The following is a 22357-nucleotide window of genomic DNA, read 5'->3' as shown; positions in this document are numbered from 1 at the left end:
TGTTCTATGGAAGAGACTATTTCCTATTTTATCTTTGGGCCTCTCATGTAATCTACGGAAAATGTTGAACATTATAGTTGCAACAGCAGTCTTGCACAATATACCCTCCTTGATTTACGTTACCATTTGTTCTGTATAAATATTGAAAAGTAGAAGGGACACACTAATAATAATATTGATGATAATAATAATAATGGATTGTGGCCTCGGGGAAGGCCTGGTGCACGTCTTTTGATTTGACGCCCATAGGCCACCTGCATGTTGTGATGAGGATGAAATGATGATATTATTATTAGTCTCGTATCAGAAACATACATATTTTACACAGTTATAATTACTATATTACATTTGTCCAAAACTTGGCCACTTCCAATGCATTTTTTGGTGCTTGATATAGTTCATCTTCTGTGCAGGAGGCTAGACATAGTCGACATTGGAGCATATGTTGGACGGTCTGGTCTTCTCCACAGTCACTTTGGATTTTTTCAGAAAATCTTATCCAGTCAGGAACAGAATTGGTGCCAGCATACTTCCTTGCAGAAGACCATTTTTTTGCAGTCTCCATCAACTACGCTGTTCTTGGACATCAACAAAGAACCTGCGATTCTGCAAAAGAATGGCAATAAGTCTTGTTAGGTTAAAGTCCTTGGTTAGATTGTAGACCTTGACTAGTAGTAGCTGGTGGCTGACAGTGTTGTACGCTGCTGATAAGTAGACCAATACCACTCCTTTCACCTTACGAGCCTAAAATTAATCTTCTATAAACTGAGTGAGGTTTAGCAACTGTCCGGTACAGCTTTTACCAGGACGAAATCCAGATTGCGGTGGTATAAGTAATGGGTCATTTACAGGTAATAGGCAATTTAAAATCAATCTTTCCAGCAGTTTATAAAGTGACATAGTAGTGCAATTGGTCTAAAATTCTTTGGATCATTCCCATCTTAGCCAGATTTCAGCAAGGCAAGCACTCAACTCTTCCGCTATATCTTTGGAATTTGGTTTCTGCTCATACAGTTCTTGAAGAGTTGGAGAATCCATTTCTTTATCATTAAGCCAAAGTGTTTAATTTGCTCAATTCATATATCATCCAAGCCAGCTGATTTTCCATTTTTACTGTGTTTGATAGCCTTCTCTAATTCTTCCATGCTGAATGATGATATGAGGTTGTCACACTCCTCGTGTTCTTCTCTTTGCAATTTTGGTTTTTGTGTTTTTGTGGGTTGCCTTCCCATTCAGCAGTAACTGATGTACTATTTGGTTAGCAGTGATATTATGATGTGCAGTGGTCTTGATCGGATCATTGCTTAGACGTCTCAGGAGTCACCAAGCTTTATGACTGTCTCTTTTCAGATCCGAGTTTTCAATAGTTTGTACGCACTGATCCCTTTTGGTCTCTGTAATAGAGGAAATAAGCTTGTTCCCTACTTCCACGGGTACTTCAGTGAAAGGGTTTTCTTCAAATAAGTTGCTGTATTCTGCTAGTAGGATGGCATGATCTGAAGTAAGCCTGGGGATATAAGATGTTCGACAGCCCCAGGGGATAGACATCCTTGGCATCTCTTTACAGCTGAGCTGCGGTGAAGGTGTCATAACAACTGGGTACTGGTTCTATAGCAGATACTTTGGCGTCCAGCAATTCTGCAAATCTTGACCAGTCTGCCTTCTTAAAATTAAACCTCCTCTGAAAGGATACCTTCTGGGGTCTTCTAGCAGCAAACAATTGGCTCATTATTGGTCTATGCTGTGTATTGGGGAACAGACAGATTTTATACATTGTTGGCTGATATTGTTGCTGCCAAATATGAGGTCAGGATTGTAAGCTCTCCTCCACCTGCCACTGTTAAAGGATCCAGGTAGTTTTGCATTATGGATTAAAGTCAGTTTGCTTATTTATGCCCATTCTTGTTCTGCTGTCCAATTCTCATCTTCATGGTCATAGCCCCAAACAGTACTGTGGCTGTTGAAATCGCCAATCACAATCTGCACGTGTTTCTGAAATTGGATGGTTTGTTTACAGTGAATTCAGCACCAGGTGGTTTATAAAGGGTTGAAATGGTGCAATTAGCTGTTTCTATAAGGATCTCAATGTTGTTTATTTCTGTGAATGCTGTGGATGAAATCTGGATATCTGGATGAACAAAAATAGCGTAATTTAATATGTCTGGTCTCTCGATGACTCGTTTGATGGAGACGTCCATCCCTGTTTTTCTTAGTCAACGAAATGTTTAGTTACGAGTCTCTTTTTTTTTTTTTTTTACACGTTAAAATACTACGATGATTACCCTGAGATACTCGCCGACCCTAGCTGTAGTTTTCTTGTACACCACACATCCTGGACGAAGGAACGGCGCAAGAAAAATCTTCAGCTGAAATGATGATGAATACGGCACATACACCCAGTCTCCGAGCCAGGGGAATTAACCATTTATGGTTAAAATTCCCAGCTGCCAGGAATCAAACCCGGGGCCCCTGTAACTGAAAGCCAGTACGCTATGCAACCTTGCCTCACTGCTTTCTGCATTGCTGCTTCATTTTCATAGCCCTTGATTCTTATCGCTACAGATTGATTATATCAAATAATTCAGTCTCGGTACCTGACCCTGATCACCTTCCCCCTGTGGGTGGGGGCGGTAGAATAACACCCACGGTATCCCCTGCTTGTCGTAAGAGGCGACTAAAAGGGGCCCCAGGGGCTCTGAACTTGGAGCGTGGGTTTGCGACCACAGGGCCCTTAGCTGAGTCCTGGCATTGCTTCCACTTACTTGTGCCAGGGTCCTCACTTTCATCTATCCTATCCGACCTCCCTTGGTCAACTCTTGTTCTTTTACGACCCCGGCGCTATTAGGTTTGCGAGGGCTAGGGAGTCTTTTATTTTCACGCCCTTCATGGCTCTTGTCTTTCTTTGACCGATATCTTCATTTTTCGAAATGTCGGATCCCTTCTATTTTTCCCCCTGATTAGTGTTTAATAGAGGATGGTTGCCTAATTGTACTTCCTCTTAAAACAACAATCACCACCATCACCTGATCACCTTCAGAATCTCAAACTGCTTAGTTCAATCAACATTATCGAATTCCTTTTCCTAGAGCTATGAATGCCATACACATGGGCTTCTCCTTTTTAATTTGATCCTGTATCAGGATTGCTTCACATGTTCCTACATCTTTTCTGAAGCCAAATTGATCTTCTCCCAACTCGGCTTCAACTTGTCTTTCCTTTCTTTTTTAAATAATGTGTATCAGAATTTTACAAGCATGAGATATTCGGGTAAGAGGAGATAATGAGGAAGAGATAGGAGATTATAAAGTGTACTTGACGGGTGTTAGAAAGGGAAGGGCAGAGTCTGGGGTAGGGCTCTTTATCAGGAATACCATTGCCCGCAACATAGTTTCTGTTAGACACGTAAATGAGCGAATGATGTGTGTAGATTTGTCAGTTGGAGGAATTAAGACTAGAAATGTCTCCGTGTGTTCACCATGTGAGGGTGCAGATGAGGATGAAGTTGACAAGTTTTATGAAGCATTGAGTATTTGAACCTTACTAAAATAAGACTAAACATATCGGAAATCTGCTACTCCTTATGTTAATCAAACATAGACTGTTTTGTCAACAACTTTTAAGAAAGAAGAACCTGTATATATTATCAAACAGTATAAGTAGCATATCATGAGGAACCAAAAAACTGTGCTTTAATAATGGCAGATGTTTTGTAGAATTATTTATCAATTTTATATGACTTTCCTGTAGATCAACTACACCAAATTTATAGACTTTTTCAATCACCTAACAAACAATTTTAGACGCACCAAATAATACTGTATTTTAAAAAAAAAGACTTGTATAATACAATGGGTCAATGTTATCTAGCCAATTTTAATGTCTTTCATGTAGAATAGGATTTGATGTTTAAAAAACTGTGGTTTAAAATGGCAAATGCTTTGTAGAATTACTTATCAACTTCATATAAATTTCTTGTACCTAAGCTACACCAAATCATAGACTCTTTCAATTATAAACAATTTTAGATGCACCAAATAATACAGTATTTTTTCAAAAAAAAAATGTTATTTGTATAGTACAATGGGTCAATGTTATCTAGCTATTTTTAATGTTTTCCATGTAGAATAGGACTTGCTGTTAAAAGTATACCAAACAGACATTCTATAATGATTTTATAGCATATTTTTACTTTTTTGAATGTTCCTTGCTATTAAACTTCCAATGGCTGATGATGACATAGTGGATTGCCGAAACCGGTCCCGAAGATGTATTTTACAATAAGTTAAATAAATATGTGATGTTCTAAACAGACCATTATGATAATGTATTGAATAGGTGGAACCTTTAGCTTTACCAAGCATTGTAAAATCTTGAGTCAGTACGGACAAAAAATGAAGTTTTTAATACTTAATATCAAAATGGATACAAGGCGGCCGAAATAGCATTCAGCCAGGAAGTGAACTCAGACTGTCTGGTTAATGTGGCAACTGTATCTGTAGACCATGACAGGGATATTCCTTGTGCTTTGAACATCCTTTGCTGTAGGAATGCTGGAAGACCAAAACTAGAAGCAGGCAATTTAGGGGCCTCCTTGATCCCTTATTTAATTTTGTCACCATTCGAGTGTAACATTAAAAAGTTGTTGACTAATGGAACCCATGTATTTGGGCGGGTGGGGTCACTACCTTAACAATGCAGTGCAGATTTCCATGTAAGATCAAAGATTTAGTGTGCTTACAGTTAGCGGTCATGGAACTTGGTTTTGTAGTTAGTGTAATTTTAAAAGTGGTGGAAGGAAAGAAACACATTGTTTTAGATTTGAACTGAAAAATTAATGTTTTAGAAGCTAGTGAGAAAGATAAATTGTCTGTTAACCTCTTAACCAAGGAGTTTCCACTGAGAAACAAAAATTTATTGCAGGGAATATGTTTTTACTGAAAACGAGTTAAATTGTCGTGGCCATCATCATGATGTGGGTGACAAATCTGTCGTTCTGTGATTGATAACTTTTTCTTAGTGTATTTTTAATAATTTACTGGGTATTATTTTAAGGACTCTTAAAAATGTCTGAAAATATTTTTTAATTCATGAAACATTCGTAGTGAATTGACATTCTTGTGCTGTAGCAAATATTGTAAATAAATTTGAGTGAAACGATTTTTTTTTAAATTTTGTCCTTTAATATATAGAGTGCGGGTCTTAATTAGGGGTGGGTGGTACTTGGGATTATACAGTATAATATAAGAAAACATAAAGGTACTATGATACTGCCTTGAGGAATTTCCCTCTTAATGATTACAGGATCAGATAATGCTTCACCCACTCTAATTCTCTGAATCCTATTTTCTAGAAATATAGACACCCATTCGGGTTTTTTTGTAGTCCAGTTGCACTCATTTTTGCCAGTAGTCTCCCATGATCTACCTTGTTAAATTGTCTTAGGTAGGTCAATCGCAACACAGTCCATTTGCCCTCCCGAATCTAGGATATCTGCTATATCTTGCTGGAATCCTACAAGTTGAGCTTCAGTGGAATAACCTTTCCTAAACCTGAACTGCCTTCTATCAAACCTGTTATTAATTTCAGGAACATGTCTAATGTAATCAGAAATAATGCTCTCCCATAGCTTACTTGTAACACATCTCAAACTGGCTGGCCTGTAATTTTCGGCTGTATGTTTATCACCGTTTCCTTTATACACAGGACCTACTATAGCAACTCTCCATTCATTTGGTATAGCTCCTTCATGCAGACAGTAATCAAATAAGTACTTTAGATATGGTGCTATATCCCAACCCGTTGTCTTTAGTATATTCTCAGAAATCTTCTCAATTCCAGGTGCTTTTCTAGTTTCCAACTTTTGTATCCTATTGTAAATGTTGACACATTTCAGTCGATACACCATAACCTAGTTAACATCTTTTGGTCACGTATTTATAAACTCATTTATAAACTCATTCTTCAATACCGCGATAGTTGCCACAAACACTGTGATCACCTTTTTTGAAAAGAGTAATGATAGTGGCATTTTTAAAGGCCACCAAGTACTTCAGAGGTTTCCCATATTAAGAGGATAAGAGTATGAAGTCTGGTCTTTAGAGGTAGGTCTCCACATTGAATCAATTCCCGAGGAATTTTATCTGGGCCAGGAGCCTTGCCAAGTTTCTATTTACTGAGGGCAGCATTGAATTCCTTGAATGTTGGTGGAAGAGCCATCCATTGTTGTTGGGGATGTGGAAACATATCATCAAAAAATCCATCAGCAGGATTTGAACTCTAATAATGTAGCACCACAAAAGACTGCTTGTCCCTGGATGTACGAATAGGAAAGATTAAAACTATTTGTTTCCAAAAAAAATAGCCTGCAGAAGATAAAATGGTGGAGGCTTAACAAGGAAAACAATTACTGTACATCAACAACCAACACGTTCAGTGCAAATACTGACCAGCCAGTGGAGACCATGTGGAAGGAAACAGCAACTCAAATACACACAGAGCAGCAATTGAAATCCTTGGGTAAACAAAGCCTGTAAATCATATCATTGCATGTTGGGATGTAGAAGTCCAATTGGAAGTAAGTGTGAAGAAGAAGACTTTTAAAACTTGGTGTCAAAAAAAGGAAAGAGGAGGGTCTGCACCAGTACGAACTACTTAAGTTGTTTGCAAAAAGTACTCTTGCCAGAGAAAAGAAACAGCTGTTACCAGGAACTGTATGACCTGTTGAACACATCGGAAGGAGAAACTAAGATCTATTGCCTATTTAAATCTTGTGATCAATATGCCAACCACCAACCTCTTCTAAGAAATATCCAATGAATAGTTTCCTCATCCACATGGTGAGCATTGACCCAGTTGCTGGACCTGTTCCACCAGTTACTGTTGAAGAGTTATTAGAAGCTGTGAGCTGGAGAAGAATGGCAAAGCAACAGGATTGTATGACATACCATCTGAAGTGTGGAAGATGTTCAGATGACAAGGAGCCATAATCCTTGCAGAACTCTTCAATCATATCTTAGTTGAGCACTGCTTACCTACAGCCTGGCAGACCAGTACTACCATCCCTATTTGGAAGAATAAAGGAGAAGTCTAGAAATGCTACAACTATCACCCATTTGTCCTGCACTGCCTCGCATTGAAAATCTTTGAGCATATTCTTGGTTGTCACATGTGCAGCATTCTACAAGTTTCCCAAAGACCTGTGTGGATTTGTTAAGGGGCTCAGCACAACTGACACAATTCATGCTGCCCATCTGCTTGTTGAAAAACACAGAGAAAATAACCAGCCTCTACACCTGGAATTCTTTGATCCTGAGAAAGCCTTTGACAGGCTACCGCCTGAGCTTATCTGGGTAGTTCTTCATAAACATCAAGTCCTGGAAGCCTATGTGTGATGTATCCAGATCCCTTCCTGCAGTTTCTAAGTACTGCACGCTGTCCAGTTTTAACTTCACCTCCTTATCATATCGGTGTTGATGTTCACCAAGAATCAGCGCTCTCATCCCTTCTGTTCGTCTGGTGCATGGATACAGTGACAGTCGGGCTTTATAAAATCGGACTCAGAAGGACCACCTATGCAAGAATGACATGAGACTAAACATCAGCAAAACTGAATATTTACAATGAAGCACACAAACCAATGGTACCATCACTATAGAAGCTCATCTCTCCAAGACTATCCAGTTTAAATATCTTGGTTCGCATATCACATCGAATGGACAGTTGTTTCTAGACGCCCAAGCTCAGATTAATGCTGCGTGGCTAAAATTGGGCCAAGTCTTCAGACTGATTTGTGTCAAATACCTGTAAAAGTCTGTGGTTTGCCGAGTGGCCCTATATTGCTCAGAATGCTAGCCAGCATCAAAAAAGCAAGAGCTAGCCCTCCATGTAATAGAGATGAAGATATTGCATTGGTCCGTGGTTGTTACAAGGCTCGACTGCACCTAGAATAATGACGTAAGGAAACGGATGGGAGTGACATCTATTGCAAATAAAATCCGGGAAGTACGACTCAGGTCGTCCACGCACCTCACTAGAAGTGATGACGACTCCGTGGCAAATCTTCCCTCCCAGAGGAATTGGACCACTTGGTCGTCCGAAGAAACTGTGGCTTGTGTAGCATCAAGGGGGGTATGGATGTTGCTGGCCTCAGACCTAAGATGCCCTCGACAGAAGGAAGTGGCGAATGGTAACCAGACATGTGCATCCTACACCGTTTTGGGATGCACGCTAGGAAAGAGAGCAATTAACTAAAATTATTCCAAGACAAAGTGAGATAAAGCCCTAAGCATTATGACTGTAAATGATATAGCACAAACTCAGGACTTGTGTGTTTTATCATTAACATAATATTTTATGCTTCTTTCTCATTTTCCTCAGTGATGCCATCATTGGTTTGCTACCAAGATTTGAGTCCCAGCTACTATGGGTGAAATTTTAAAATTAAGTCACATCTGTGACATCATCTGTGATTCAGTGACTGGATAATTTGGAGTTACGAATATAGACGTTTGGTGTTTCTTGTCATGTGTATTAATGTGTATATTGTATATAGTACTTTGTCATCTTTCAATTAATACGCATGTAAAAGTCATACGATAAATAAAACAGTAACGTCTCTCTGTTCAGATTCTATGTAAAATTAAGTCCCGGGACTATGATCTACGTTCCAGTATTCAAATACATTATGGAGAAATATAACGGATTGTTAGTGGATGCAAGAGGTACCATACTGGGCATGACAGCCGAGTTATGGAAGAGGTTTGCCCTCAAGGAAAGCTACCAAGCCACAATTGCCGAGACGGCTATTCATGGATCCGTGCTTCTTTTAAGAAACAATTTATATTCCAAGACATGAGTGTTTTACAACACTGTGTCTTATGGCAAACCCTTTAAGGGTCAGTTTCCTAAATACGGGATTATATATACAACCATTTGAAACTATAAGCTTTCTTTTTCATATTTAATTTTAGTATGTATGGGGAGTGTTAAGGTTGTTTCATAATGAAACTATCCTACGTGACAGTAAAATTGTTATTAGGAAATTAAAATTGAAAGTAAATTCAAACCATTTCCAGTGCAATGTACTTCAGATTATCCAAGTTATTTCTGGGGCTGCTGGAGCTGCCCTGGCTGAGTTTTTTGTTTTGGCCTGGTGTCTTTCCTGAGACCACATTAATTTTCAGATAAAAATTCCACCCCAGGATTTTCTAGGATACAAACCGTGATCATTTTGTGTTTAAAGTCAGCAGATAAACCACTGTGTTGATAATACTTAAAAGTACTTACATCAAAATTGAAGTATTACCAGCCCAAGTAGTTGAGTACTTTTGCTATAAGAAACAATTTTCTTTATAAGAATGTTATTTTTACAGGTGCACCCTCACCACCACTCATCGCAGAGAGCGTCAGCCACATCCATGTCAGCAACTACCCACGTCGCTGTTCAGATGTTAGTATCAGGAATCATGCAATTATGAGTGTGATATGGTTGTATGATTGCTAAATATTAATAATAATAATTGTTATTTCAGGAGGAGGTGCGCACTTTTCTGAATCATGAAATGCGTTTGAGAGGTTTGCTTCTCTATCCTGGAGATGCTATTTGGCCATGTGGAGTTCCCTCCACAGAAGAAGCCCTAAACTTCGCTTTTGTAACTGTAAGATGTGATTCCTTCTTTAAACTAAAAATTATTTGTAAATAAGAGTTAAAATTATTCAAAATTAGGCTTATTAATATTATTGAAAATTAGGCTTATTAAACTTATTCAAAATTAGGCTTAACCTGTTTATTATGTGGCACATATTTTTGTCCTCAACTCAACATCAGCATTTGCCTTAGAAAGTTGAAATGTCACTGAAGAGGTGCTGTAGAAATGAAGTGGTGAGTTTCTTTAGCATGACTTTCTTACTGAGCCAAAAGATGCTGTTACGTATGAAGCGTAAAGAGTAAATGTCAACTGACTCTGCTCAGCATTCATCATATGGACCGGCTGTATAAAGGTGGGATTATTAGCTTTACTCATACCTTGGTCACATATTGCCAAAGCCAAAGGTCTGTCTGAGACTTTGTCTGCCTTTCCTAGTCTGTACAAGAAGATACACTGCATTCTAAATACATCATCTTTCTAGCAGTGGATTTAGCTTATTGCTTCACTTACTAATCAGTGTTTTATTCCGTATTAATTGTGTTCTTTTACAGGTATGTTGTAAGTGTTTTAAATGTTATATTTAGTACTTTGACAGACTGAAAACCTTATAGGTTTTATTAGCCAAGGGCACAGAAAAAAAATATATGGCTTTCCTCTTAACAAATCTTTTAGTAAACCTACTACTGTTAGGTTCTTAAGTCTGTCGAAAGTAATTTATAATAAATAAATGAATATACAAACTACCTGAAAAGATGCAGACACTAGCTGGCATCATTCAGGGTAGAACTAGGGTGGTATCTGATTGTCTTCGAATCTCTAACTTTCGTTCTTGATTAATGAAAACATACTTGGCAAATGCTTTCACTTTGGCCTGTCTTCCGACAGTCCAAACATTTCACCTCTAACATTGCAATACGAATGCCCCTGTCTCTCTGTCCCTATTAATCATATTTCTTTTTCAGGTAAATTTCTGTTATCATTTGTTTTATTTTTCAAAAAACCAAACCCCAGGCCCTTAACGCCCTTGAAAGGGCCTTGGCCTTGCCAGCGACCGCTGCTCTGCCCGAAGGCCCTTGAGATTACAAGGGGTCGTGTGGTCAACACGACGCATCCTCTTGGCTGTTATTCTGGGCTTTCGAGACCAAGGCCGCCATCTCTCCTTCAGATAGCTCCTTATTTCTAATCACATAGGCTGAGTGGACCTCGAACCAGCCCTAAGGTCGAGAGAAAAATCCCTGACCTGGCCGGGAATCAAACCCGGGGCGTCCGGGCGAGAGGCAGGCACGCTACCCCTACACCACGGGGTTTTATTTTTCAGGTAGTTTCTAAATGGGGTTTTTTTCAGGCATAGTTCTGTCGTCATATGTTTTCTTTTTCGGATAGTTTCTAAATTTATTCATAAATTAGTTTCGACAGACTCAAGAACCTAACAATTGTAGGTTGGCTTAGTCAAAACTGAAAAGAAATTGCTTTGCTATCACAAATCATTCAGTATGTTTAAAATTAATGAATCCATACTCTATACCAGTAATTCCCAACCGGGGTTGAGCGGAAGCAACGCTAATGTCAAAAAAAGCCATCTCTGTACAGGCCATGAAGATCCTTAGAGGAGTGAAAGGTAAAGTTTCCACTTTCTGTAACCTCGGCACTGAGTGGGATAGAGTGGTTAGCCCTATGCCTGGCTGCCTTTGCTCGCAGGAATGAATTCGGTACTCATTTAAGATGCTGATTAAATCTCAGTGCCATGTGCTGCTCCAGAAGTAGAAATCTTGTTTCTTAAAACTTTTGACTTCCTGGTGGAGAATCAAACCCATATCCTTTCGGGTGAACTGAGCATGCCTTTTCTGCCTTGGCTGGGCAGCTCCTTGCACTATGTTAAGAGTTTCTTAAAAATGCATAAAAGATTTTTTTGAAATATAGTGTTGCATTGTATCTCAGTTCCAGACTCCAGCAAACTAGCACGACAATTTTATACCGCTGATTTCTGACAAGAAATAAATTTCATTATTAAGACCATGTTGTTGACCTTAACAGTGATACAGTACTTTTTGCAAAAATTCCACCGTTATAATACAATTCTCTTTTATTCCTTTTCAGAATAACATTTTATTAATGGTATGGCACATTTGTACTCCTGTGTATCACAATTATTGTAATACAATCAGCCTTCAGTAAAAAAAAAAAAAAAAAAAAGGAACTTCAACTTTCCCTCAAGACTACACACATCAAGATTTTAACTAATATTAAGTTGTAGCTTTGTACAATCAAACAATACTAGTGTACTTTTATGCCTAAAGATTTTACAAATCAGGTATGTATGTCAAATGGTATTTTGTTTGGATCATAAGTTCATAGACTGGTTTGACCCCATGCCACCCTATCGTAATGCCAACCTTTTCATTTCTGCGTAACTACTACATCCTACACATATCTGTTTCTCATATTCATCTCTTGGTCTATTGTTGCCTACACTTTCCTCAAAAAGTAACTGAACAAGTCATGGGTGTCTTAAGATGTATCCTGTCATTCTATCACTTCTGGTCAAATTTTAAATTATCGTATATGTGCTTAATTTATCAAGGAAGTCCAGTTATGTATGCTCAAAACTAAAATTCACCACGCCTGCTGCTGTTTAACATGGATTTCTTCTTGATTGTTATATTCAACTGCAAATCATTGGCCTATGATGCAAGTAGATATGATTTTTTTTTTTTTTTTTAATATATAAAATCCTGTTTAAAGCATGAATTCTTATATTTTGTAGCCCAGAAGTATTATTATTTTCGTTAGATTTTTGGTCGCACGTGAGTTTTACTGATAGCCCTTTTCAAAAGTTGGCAGGTATCCTGATGCCACCCCACACCATCACAGAACCTTATCTGAATCGGTCGCCTTCCTGAACAACATTTGGCATGTACGGCTCACCACGGCGTCTCCGTACACGTTGACGTCCATCACTATGTGGCAAGGGAAATCTGGACTCGTCTGTGAACAACACAGGTCTCCATTGACAAAGTTGCAAGTTGACATGGGTACGGGCAAACAGAAGGCAAGCTGTGCAGCCTTAAATGGACCACTCGAATTGGACATCTGGGTCCTAAGGACACTTCTCTTAACCTGTTCCTTATTGTCTGGTCAGACCCAAGACTCCAGTGACCCTCCTGAGGTCTTGTTGCAGTTCTCTGGCAGTTGCTGAACGACGTCGCAACACACAAATTGTCAGATATCGGTCATCCTGTGGGGTTGTCATGCGTCCACGACCTTGTCCAACCGTCCTTGTGAACTGGCCTGTCGCATTGTAGCGATTCCACAAGCGTTGAATAACTGATGGAGAGACATTGAGATCCACAGCATCACAACAAAAAGTCCATCCTTCCTGGATCAAAGTGGTGGCCCTTGTGACTTGAACCTCGTCAAGATGTCTTGTGGGATGTGCTGCTTTACGTATGTGCTCAAATGACCGCAGTAGTCTGTGTACCTCACAACGATACACGGACACACCGCTATTCACTTTCTTTTGAGGAGTTACCTGACAGTTAAATGCATGGCTACGCCTACAGATGGAGTATAACTTCGATTTAACATACCCTGAGTAGCTAAGGTGTCAAAGTATGCTGTACGACCATTGGAACCCTATCTACCAAATTAATGTTATCATGCCAGACAGTACAAAACATGTTCCCCTAATTTTTGAATTGTGTTTTTGAAAGCTTAAACCTTTTGAACATCTCCCTTTGTTGATTTTATGAAGGCGGATCAAATATAAATGGGAATATGAATGAACCGCTGCTGTTAGTAATAATTCTGAGGCGATGCTTTGCATGATGTTGGTGGGGGTGTCTGGAGAAGGGGTTTGTGTGCGCAAACGGCAGTGGAGAGCTGGATTGCTTCAATATGCCATGAATGAACAAGAGTTCCTTAAGTCTGTTGCACATCACATCATTATCAAGTTTCTCGCTAATGAGTGCACCAAACCTTCCAAAATTTCGTGACACCTCCTCGCACTGTTTGGGGAAGAAATACTTTTATGGATTCGAGGCTAAAAAATTTGTGGTAGGTAAAGAAGCTGTGGAAAATGAACTCGCATCACTGCGGACAACATTGTTGCCATTCATGACATTATTGCCGAAGATCAGCGAACAAAAATTTGCAAATTGTTTTAGCTGTAGGAATACATTACAGAAGTCTTCAAACCATCATGCAAGTTCAACTCCATTTCAGAAAATTGTCTGCCAGGTGGGTTCCTCATCTCCTCAACCAGAAACAAAAAACTTTATGCCAGAAATTTCGTCATATACTCCTGCTTCACAATTAAGTATTTATTATTTTCCACCTAGTCGATACAATGATTGCTTAAGGCAATTTAATGGTTAAAAGTGGTACATGTTTCATATTTTATCAATATCTTCAGCCACATAACACTGTTTAGATGAAAAATATATAAACCGGGCGAGTTGGCCGTGAGCGTAGCGGCGTGCGGCTGTGAGCTTGCATCCGGGAGATAGTAGGTTCGAATCCCACTATCGGCAGCCCTGAAGATGGTTTTCCGTGGTTTCCCATTTTCACACCAGGCAAATGCTGGGGCTGTACCTTAATTAAGGCCACGGCCGATTCCTTCCAACTCCTAGGCCTTTCCTATCCCATCGTCGCCATAAGACCTATCTGTGTCGGTGCGACGTAAAGCCCCTAGCAAAAAAAAATATATATATATAAAATTGACAAAATAATGCTTAAGAGGAAGTGTCCTTAAAATTAACAGAAGATTGACAACATTAAAACAAACAAAAACTCAAGAGAAAAAATTATTACTACAATTGAAAGCAGTTGTCAAGGAAACACTTGTACAATATTCCATAGAGAGTATGTCCTAAATGAATATTCTTTTCGTAATAATTCATGAAAAATGTCAAATTATAAATTATACAGTTTATAGGTAATTGTCAAAATGAAGAAAACCAGATATCACAATGTGGTTCTTATTATTAATGCAGATGAAAATATAACTAATTCTTAGTTGTCAATTCTTATTAAGCTTGCTTTCCTTTGGAACAGTAACTCCTGTCATTCTTTTCACTGTCTTGTGTCTGGTGTAATATTGATGATGCGTTCTTCCTTGCTCTTGCACCTGAGGAGGTGGAGGAGCGGGGGATATAGGTGTGTCAAGAACCTCCTTGCTGCCACCTATAGCTTCAACTGAGGAGGAATAAGTTGTAGGGCTATCTGTAGATGGAGAAATTCCAATTCTTTTTTCGTGATCTTTCTCAAGCATTTTCAAATATACTAGAATTTGATAATATAAAGGATTCTTATATTCTACAGCCTCATTAATATCATTTTTCTTTATAAGTTGGTCTAGATGAATGTATAGATCTTCATATGTGTTCATTAAGCTGCCCTTCTTTAATTTCTTTATGATGGTCAGGTCTTGTTCTATGTTGGTAAATTTATGACCTGTGGCAGTCATGTGTGATCCCATAGCTGAGAATCTTCTATGTTTTTCAGCATTCACATGTTCCAAATATCTAACTTTAAAATTGCGGCCAGATTGTCCTATGTATGTATTCATGCATTCAAAGCATGTGAGTTTATATATTCCCGAATCAAAAAATTTATCTTTTTCTGAGAGATTTATTGTATCATGGTTGAAATTACTATGTTTCATGTTGTTATTGGTGGAAAATGCAATTTTGAAATTTTTTCTCTTAAATAAATTTGTTACTACATGTATGTTTGGATTATTATATGTGAACTTGATGTATTTTTCAGTTTTACTAGGTTCGATTGCTAATTTGGAATGCTGCTTCTCCGAAAATTTATTAATTATTTTATCAATCATGTTATTGTTGAAGCCATTCAAGAGGGCTTGTTGTCGGATAAACAACAGTTCTTTATTCCTTTCAGATTTGGATAAAGGAATACTAAACGCTCTGTTAACGTAACTATAATATGCTGATCTTTTCTGTGCCTCAGGGTGTAACGAGTTGTTCTTGATAGTGGTCAGTGTGAAAGTAGATTTTCTGTGTATTTTGAAAGAAAATCCTTTTTCTTCTCTCATTGTGACTATGTCCAGAAAATTCGGTGATCTCTCTACTTCCTCTTCTAAAGTGAATTTGATATTGGAATCCAAATTGTTCAATATATTTAAAACTTTATTGCTCTCGGTAAGTCTGTTATCTATTATAGCGTAAACATCATCCACATATTGTGTTCCAGATAGTCTAAGTATATATTAACCAACATTCCTGATGCTGGGGCTCCCATTGAGAGTCCTTTTTGTCGGTAAATTTTATTATTAAATGTAAAATAATTTTGATTTAACATGAATTTTAAAACATTAATAAAATCTTCAATTTCTGGTATGCTTACTAATTTGTTCTTCATTAAATTCTTCTTAATGACTCTGATAGTGTCTTCTATCGGAATGTTTGTATACATGTTGGTTATGTCGAACGAACATGTCGTGCGAGATGATCATCTCATGTCAGTGTGAGAGCCCCCACCCCAGTGTCACACAGGGATAGGCTTAGCCCTTACTCATTTCAGAGCTAAACTCCCATGCAGGCTGACCAGGCACAGATTATTAATATTATTATTGAAAACCTACAACCTGTTTTCCTGTCTTTGACCGGGTCAGGGATGTAATGAATGAACCATATATAGGCTATTGGTACAATGGGGTCGCCACTCCCAAAGTGATATATGAATGACTGATAAATGCTGTGAAATGATAATGGGGAGTGTTGCTGGAATGAAAGATTATAGATTAAGGCCACGGCCGCTTCCTTCCAATTCCTAGGCCTTTCCTATCCCATCGTCGCCGTAAGACATATCTGTGTCGGTGCGACGTAAAACAAATACCAAAAAAAAAAGACAGGTGAAAACCGGAGTACCCAGAGAAAAACCTGTCCCGCCTCCGCTTTGTCCAGCGCAAATTTCACATGGAGTGACCGGGATTTGAACCACAGTATCCAGTGGCGAGAGGCCGACACGCTGCCGTCTGAGCCACAGAGGCTCAATATTATTATTATTATTATTACTACCATACCTTCTTTTTTTTAATTAAAGAATTGAAGAATGTTATCAACAAGTTTTAAAAAATATTTTGTTTAAATTCTGTGTACACCTTCCTATTAATTGAAATGCTTGAGCTTGCTAAATTCAACAAAATGGTCCCGTGGGAAAGACAGTGAAAATATACTAATATTTGTAGCGACACCAGCTAAATTAATGTCCATATACAGGGTCTTGTTTTATAAACCCAGACCAAACGCACAGTGTTCGTACTCTGTGCAAAGGAAGCCATCTCAGCCTAACTTACGTTGCATGTGGCTGTTATAAAATATTGAATAGGTGGATTAATGAACACCTTTATTATTTTTGCCCTGCTTTAACCCTGTATACAATCTTGTATGATATCTTACCTTATAAAGGATGTTGGAAGTGTCATCCTTCATAATGAGGGACTACATAAACACCATTAGGATTTTCTGCACACCAATAGTAAGTGTTATGACTTTTCACACGGCTATTAAGAAGAAACCAGGCCCCATCTGAAAAGAACACAAGCTGTGGGTCAAATAAATGATCATTCAATGATGCAAGATTCCACTCACATTATCTCACTCTTGTGGCTGGATCAGCAGGTTTTAAACAACGGGCCCGTGTAAACCTGTAAGGTTTGTTATGTAACACCTTTGTAGCTCTGTTTGCAAAAGAAACCGAAACCCCTACTTGTTGTGCTAATGTTGTGTGATTTATTCGGTGACAATTCAAGATTCGCACCATTGTCATGTAGCTTTTCCTCTGTTAAAACTGTTCTTGTGAGCGCATCTTTTTTATTGAGCACTGAGCCAGTAGTTTCAAAGTTATTTATAATTACGTGAGTCTGTGCTTGTGAAGGTGGCACTTCACCAGAAAATTGCTGAAGACATGCATCGCGTACCCGTTGAGCCGACTGGTTCTTAAAATAAATTTTCCATCTGAAAATATGGTATTGCAATGGTAATTGTCTCACCATGTTAACATCTGAGATTGAGACTGGCTACTGATGCTAGGTCAAACACATGCACTCTCCTTGTGAAGTCTTGCACAATGTGTGCGCCTCTCTTACTTCTGCTGGACAGTTTGATCTTATAAGGGAAATTCTCAGAATTTCACCGATGCATGGTATTTGATTTCATTAACTTACTACTATGTCTTTATTTTCACTGATTTTATCACGTGATTTCATTATACTTGAACAAACGCACGCTACTTATCTATGTCTTGAAACAGTGCCATAGATCATTATAAAGCACGTTTGCCCTTGACCGGGTAGTCAAATGAAATGAAACGGCATATGGCTTTTAGTGCCGGGAGTGTCTGAGGACATGTTCGGCTCGCCAGGTGCAGGTCTTTTGATTTGTCGCCTGTAGGTGTCTTGGGCGTTGTGATGATGAAATGATGATGAAGACAACACACACACCCAGCTCTTTTACCAGAGAATTAATCAGTGATGGTTATAATTCCCAACCCTGCTGGGAATCAAACCGAGGACCCCTATGACCAATGGCCAACTCGCTAACGATTTAACCATGGAGCCAGGCGACCAGGTAGTTACTGTTATCCATAGGTAACATATTGTCTACCTATGTAAACCTGTTGTAGAAAGTTCTGAAAGAATGTGCATGATCTCCTATAACAAGATATGTGATGAAATGTACGAAGGTAATCCTGAAAATAAGGTTTCCAATTTTTTTATAAATACATAGACCTGTTTATTTCTACATTGGTTTACATCATTTTACAGCTTGAACATTAGCTATTTTTCTACATAATCACCATTTTGGTCGATTCATTTTTGTAGACGCTGTGATAGTTCTGGTATGCCCATGTCATACCAGCTCGCCGCCATGCTGTTCAGGAAGTTGTGAGCAGCCCTTCGAGACACCTCAGGAACCAAAGTGCAGAGATCATCCAAGGTGATCCGCCGAACTTCACGCTTGATTTGCTCAACCTTCACGACTGTCTTGACGGAAATTGACTGTCTCCCACTCGTTTGTCCGTTTGTCATGTATTTCAGTCCGACCGGCTGCAATCTCTCTACACCACTTATGAACATTTTTGACATCCATGAACGACTTGCCATACATTTCTGTCAATTGGCGATGGATTACAATTGGGTCAGTACCTTTTGCGTTCAAAAACCAAATAACTGCGCTCACTTCGCACTTGGCGGTAACATCCAACGGGAACTGAATGCCTCAGTGTGGCATCGCATGTTTATATACGAGCATGGGGAGACACTGTTCACAATATTGGGACCAGCAGCCACACGAACAGAGTTCTGTATTTATAAAAAAATAGGAGACCTTATTTTTGGGATCACCCTCGTAGATAGCACTAGGCTACCATGTAACAAAGATAGAATAACAATAGTATTCACTGATTAGTGACTCTTAAGTAGCATTGAAAGTGGAACACTGGACCGGGTCCGACCACACTATATACAGGGTAGACCACATAAGGTCAGATTGTATAGTACCTCAAAAACTAAGCGTTGTATAAGAACTGTCTGGAATAAAAGTTGCTTTTTATTTGGAGAACGTTTGGATGATCATTTGAGGGTCACGTGACATTTTTTAAATGGGAACCACCAGTTTTTATTTTGTATAAAGCACTTTGCAATTGTTCGAAGAGCACAATGATAGCATAACACTACGGTGAGGAGGCCATGAGACACTGTGTCCATTGTTTTATTTACCTTCCGTGTTAGGATGGTTTCCTGGTGTCTGTCGTTGTAACCGTACTTGCAGCCGCCTGCAAGTCCAGGTGGATCCACTGGTAGTACGTACTATTCCCTTTATGAGTACGCTCAGTCAGGTGAGCATGTGGTACCTTAAGTGTGGTATGTTCGTGAGGCTGATTTTGCTATTTTAGGACATTTAATAAAATTTATAAAACCATGGGGGTATGTGGAGAGGTAGGCTCATCGCATAAATGAAAGAAAAATATAAAAACACTGGTGGACTTTATTATAGTAAACACAAAAATCAGTAATATTCTTCTCTTAGTAATATTTAATCAAGAAATTAACAAACTCTGGATTTTATACAAATACAAAATTGATTGGGCAGAATTTGAGGTATCTCCTTCATAGTTGTCCTCGTATTGGTTAAAGAAAACTGAAATTCAACCTGCAAAGGCTTTCATTAGTTGAAATACTACATCCTTAGAATAGGCCAATTCCAGGCGTCATTACATTTGTACATTTCTTTCCAACATATAAATGAAACTTACCATCTAAACAAATTTAGATTTATGTATAATAACGCCTAAATGATACTTTAAAATTTCCACAGATTTCATTGTCGTAAACCTGATGTTCGCGATTTTATAAAATTCTAAACATAGCAATCGGTGTTTACATGGAACGGACTTTTGACTTTACATGCCTTCGCGTTTTTTCTAAATTTTGCAAATTGTGGCAACTTTTACTGATAATGTCAATATATTGTTTACAAGAACAACAAAGGTACATTTTGTGAAAGAAACCAAATGTGTAAGTTGCATAATGTCTGTGTAATATAGTTAAAGGTGATCGTTGCGTGTTTACTTGACAGCGTCGCGGGATTACACACACGAATCAGTGCTACAGCGACGTGGCATGAGGGGCTTATAAATCTTAAACTCCGCATCAAATACAATCACTGATTGGTAAAATGTATATTTAATATCGCAGTAAGTAATAATAAAGAAGGAGTGTGATGGTGCAGCGGTCAAGTTGCTTGGAACCATCAAGACAGACTGGGTTCCAAGTCCCAATTAATGCATGTGATTTTCGAGGTGAAAGTCACGTCCGGTGGTTCGGATTTCGCGTAAAAAGTGAGGTCTCATGGCTTATGATACTGAGATTATCAATTTGGTCGCATAAAACTACAAGCTTCATTCCTCCTCTTAATAATAATAATAATAATAATAATAATAATAAGGTATACAACTACAGACACTGGTACTGACATGTGGCCTACTTAATAAACTAAGTGTTTTTATGAATTGTCACACATTTATTTAACACTAATAACAGTGAATGTAAAACGCACTAAAATATTTAAAAACAACTGAACATTCAACGTTTAAGTCAGTTTGAATGAAAGCTTGGTCTGAAAAAAATATAAAAAATGAGAAAAATATTTGTTCATTCTCCTTCTGGTATAGACATATCAAAATACCATTTCCCACGAGTAAAACGAGTCACTGGTAATTTTCTCTCAATTTCACTTACATTTAAAAAGCACTCGTCTTTCGTCAGTGGTTTACAGAACAGTTTGGCTTCATCGTTGCATTTGCGAAAATTGATTATGAAATAAATATCACCATTATTTTCAGTTATGGTACAAACATAATATTTTGAATGTTTCTTTCCACTGTATTTTCCAAATACGAAGTCACCCACTTCAAAAGCCGTATCATGGGGGTGGTCTTTTGTCATCTGCTTCGATCTTGTAGTCTGGTGGTAGTTTCAGAATAATATTTTCTTGCCTGACCTATGTTTTTGAATGGTTCCACATAGTGCATATCATGTATTCCTAGTAGTGCACAGAAATGTACTTTGGTCGAAGTCCACAAAAAGAAGAACGACCGATTGCGTGATGTGGGTATTGTTTAAAAACTTCTTATGTGTCTTGCATTGCGACGCACATTACTCATTTGATTTTTTTAAATTCCTCTCCAGAACTGTCCTTTATGGAGATAAAATCTCTTGCTTGAGGAGATGGCCAACTGATATCATCCGGATTGAGGAATATCCCTTTCAGACCGAGTACGCACAATTGTGCGGGTTCGTATTTTAGTTATCCCTGACCGTATTTGATGTTTTTTCGGCGCTACACCGGACTGCAGTGATTGTGCAGGACACGTGGCGTGTATTTCAATTGATTTTAGTATGCGCTTGACCGCCAGGGCGAAGGAAGAAGAGTTTAAAAAGCACAGTTGATCGGCGAGATGGCAGGAAGCAGTAGTGCCGAAAGTAAGTATTTATTTATTGCGTTTATATTCATCTAGAAGCTTTACTGAATACCGGAATATATTCAATGAAGTGTGTACATTGGTTAGTGAACGTAAATTTTGAAGCTACACCATCGTACGTGATACAACGAGGTTTTGAATTTTGATACGCACAATTGTGTGGGTCCTGTTTTTCGGATTTTAGTTTTTATTTTGTAAAATAAACTATTAATATGTGTATTGAGGAGCATTTTAGTCAGTTCTTGACGTACAAACAAAAATTCACACCTCCAGTTTTCTTTCAGGTCTGAAAGGGATATAAGCACTTCTTTATTTGGAAGTGAAAACTTCCTGTTCTTGCCGGAGCTAGATGAACTTGCACCAAATTTTACACTCAGCGCAGAAACAACTTGCCGTTTCTTCCACGGACTCACTGGTAAAGCGTGCTCTGAATGCTTTACAGCATTCCCCAGTGTTTGATTGCATTTATAACCAGACATTGGCGTACTCGTCTCTGCAATTGATGTTGATAGTTTTCTTGGACTTGTAGAACAGGAAGTATCTTTTGATAAGTGTTTGCTTAAAATAAGGCAAATAAGTCCATTAAAAATACCCTTGAATTAATCCAACGTTGGAACAACTTTAAACTACAACCATACCATACCATACATTCATTTGACATTACCAATATGTACACAAATATCAAACCGGAGAAAGTTATATTA

The 22357-nt window shown here is 38.4% G+C and overlaps 1 protein-coding gene across 2 annotated transcripts in view; it reads left to right on the top strand.

Annotated features, from left to right (window-relative positions):
- LOC136875964 (uncharacterized) overlaps positions 1-22357 on the top strand; it is a 672636-nt gene that overhangs the window by 481809 nt on the left and 168470 nt on the right. For both annotated transcript variants that reach the window (XM_068228419.1, XM_068228420.1), the window contains 2 exons: positions 9372-9448; positions 9531-9656. In XM_068228419.1, coding sequence (XP_068084520.1) covers positions 9372-9448; positions 9531-9656 — 203 coding nt within the window. The remainder of the gene's footprint in view (positions 1-9371; positions 9449-9530; positions 9657-22357) is intronic.

The sequence above is a fragment of the Anabrus simplex genome, chromosome 6, assembly GCF_040414725.1.
Source record: "Anabrus simplex isolate iqAnaSimp1 chromosome 6, ASM4041472v1, whole genome shotgun sequence".
Lineage (NCBI taxonomy): Eukaryota > Metazoa > Arthropoda > Insecta > Orthoptera > Tettigoniidae > Anabrus > Anabrus simplex.
This window is presented reverse-complemented; position numbering and strand designations above follow the sequence as displayed.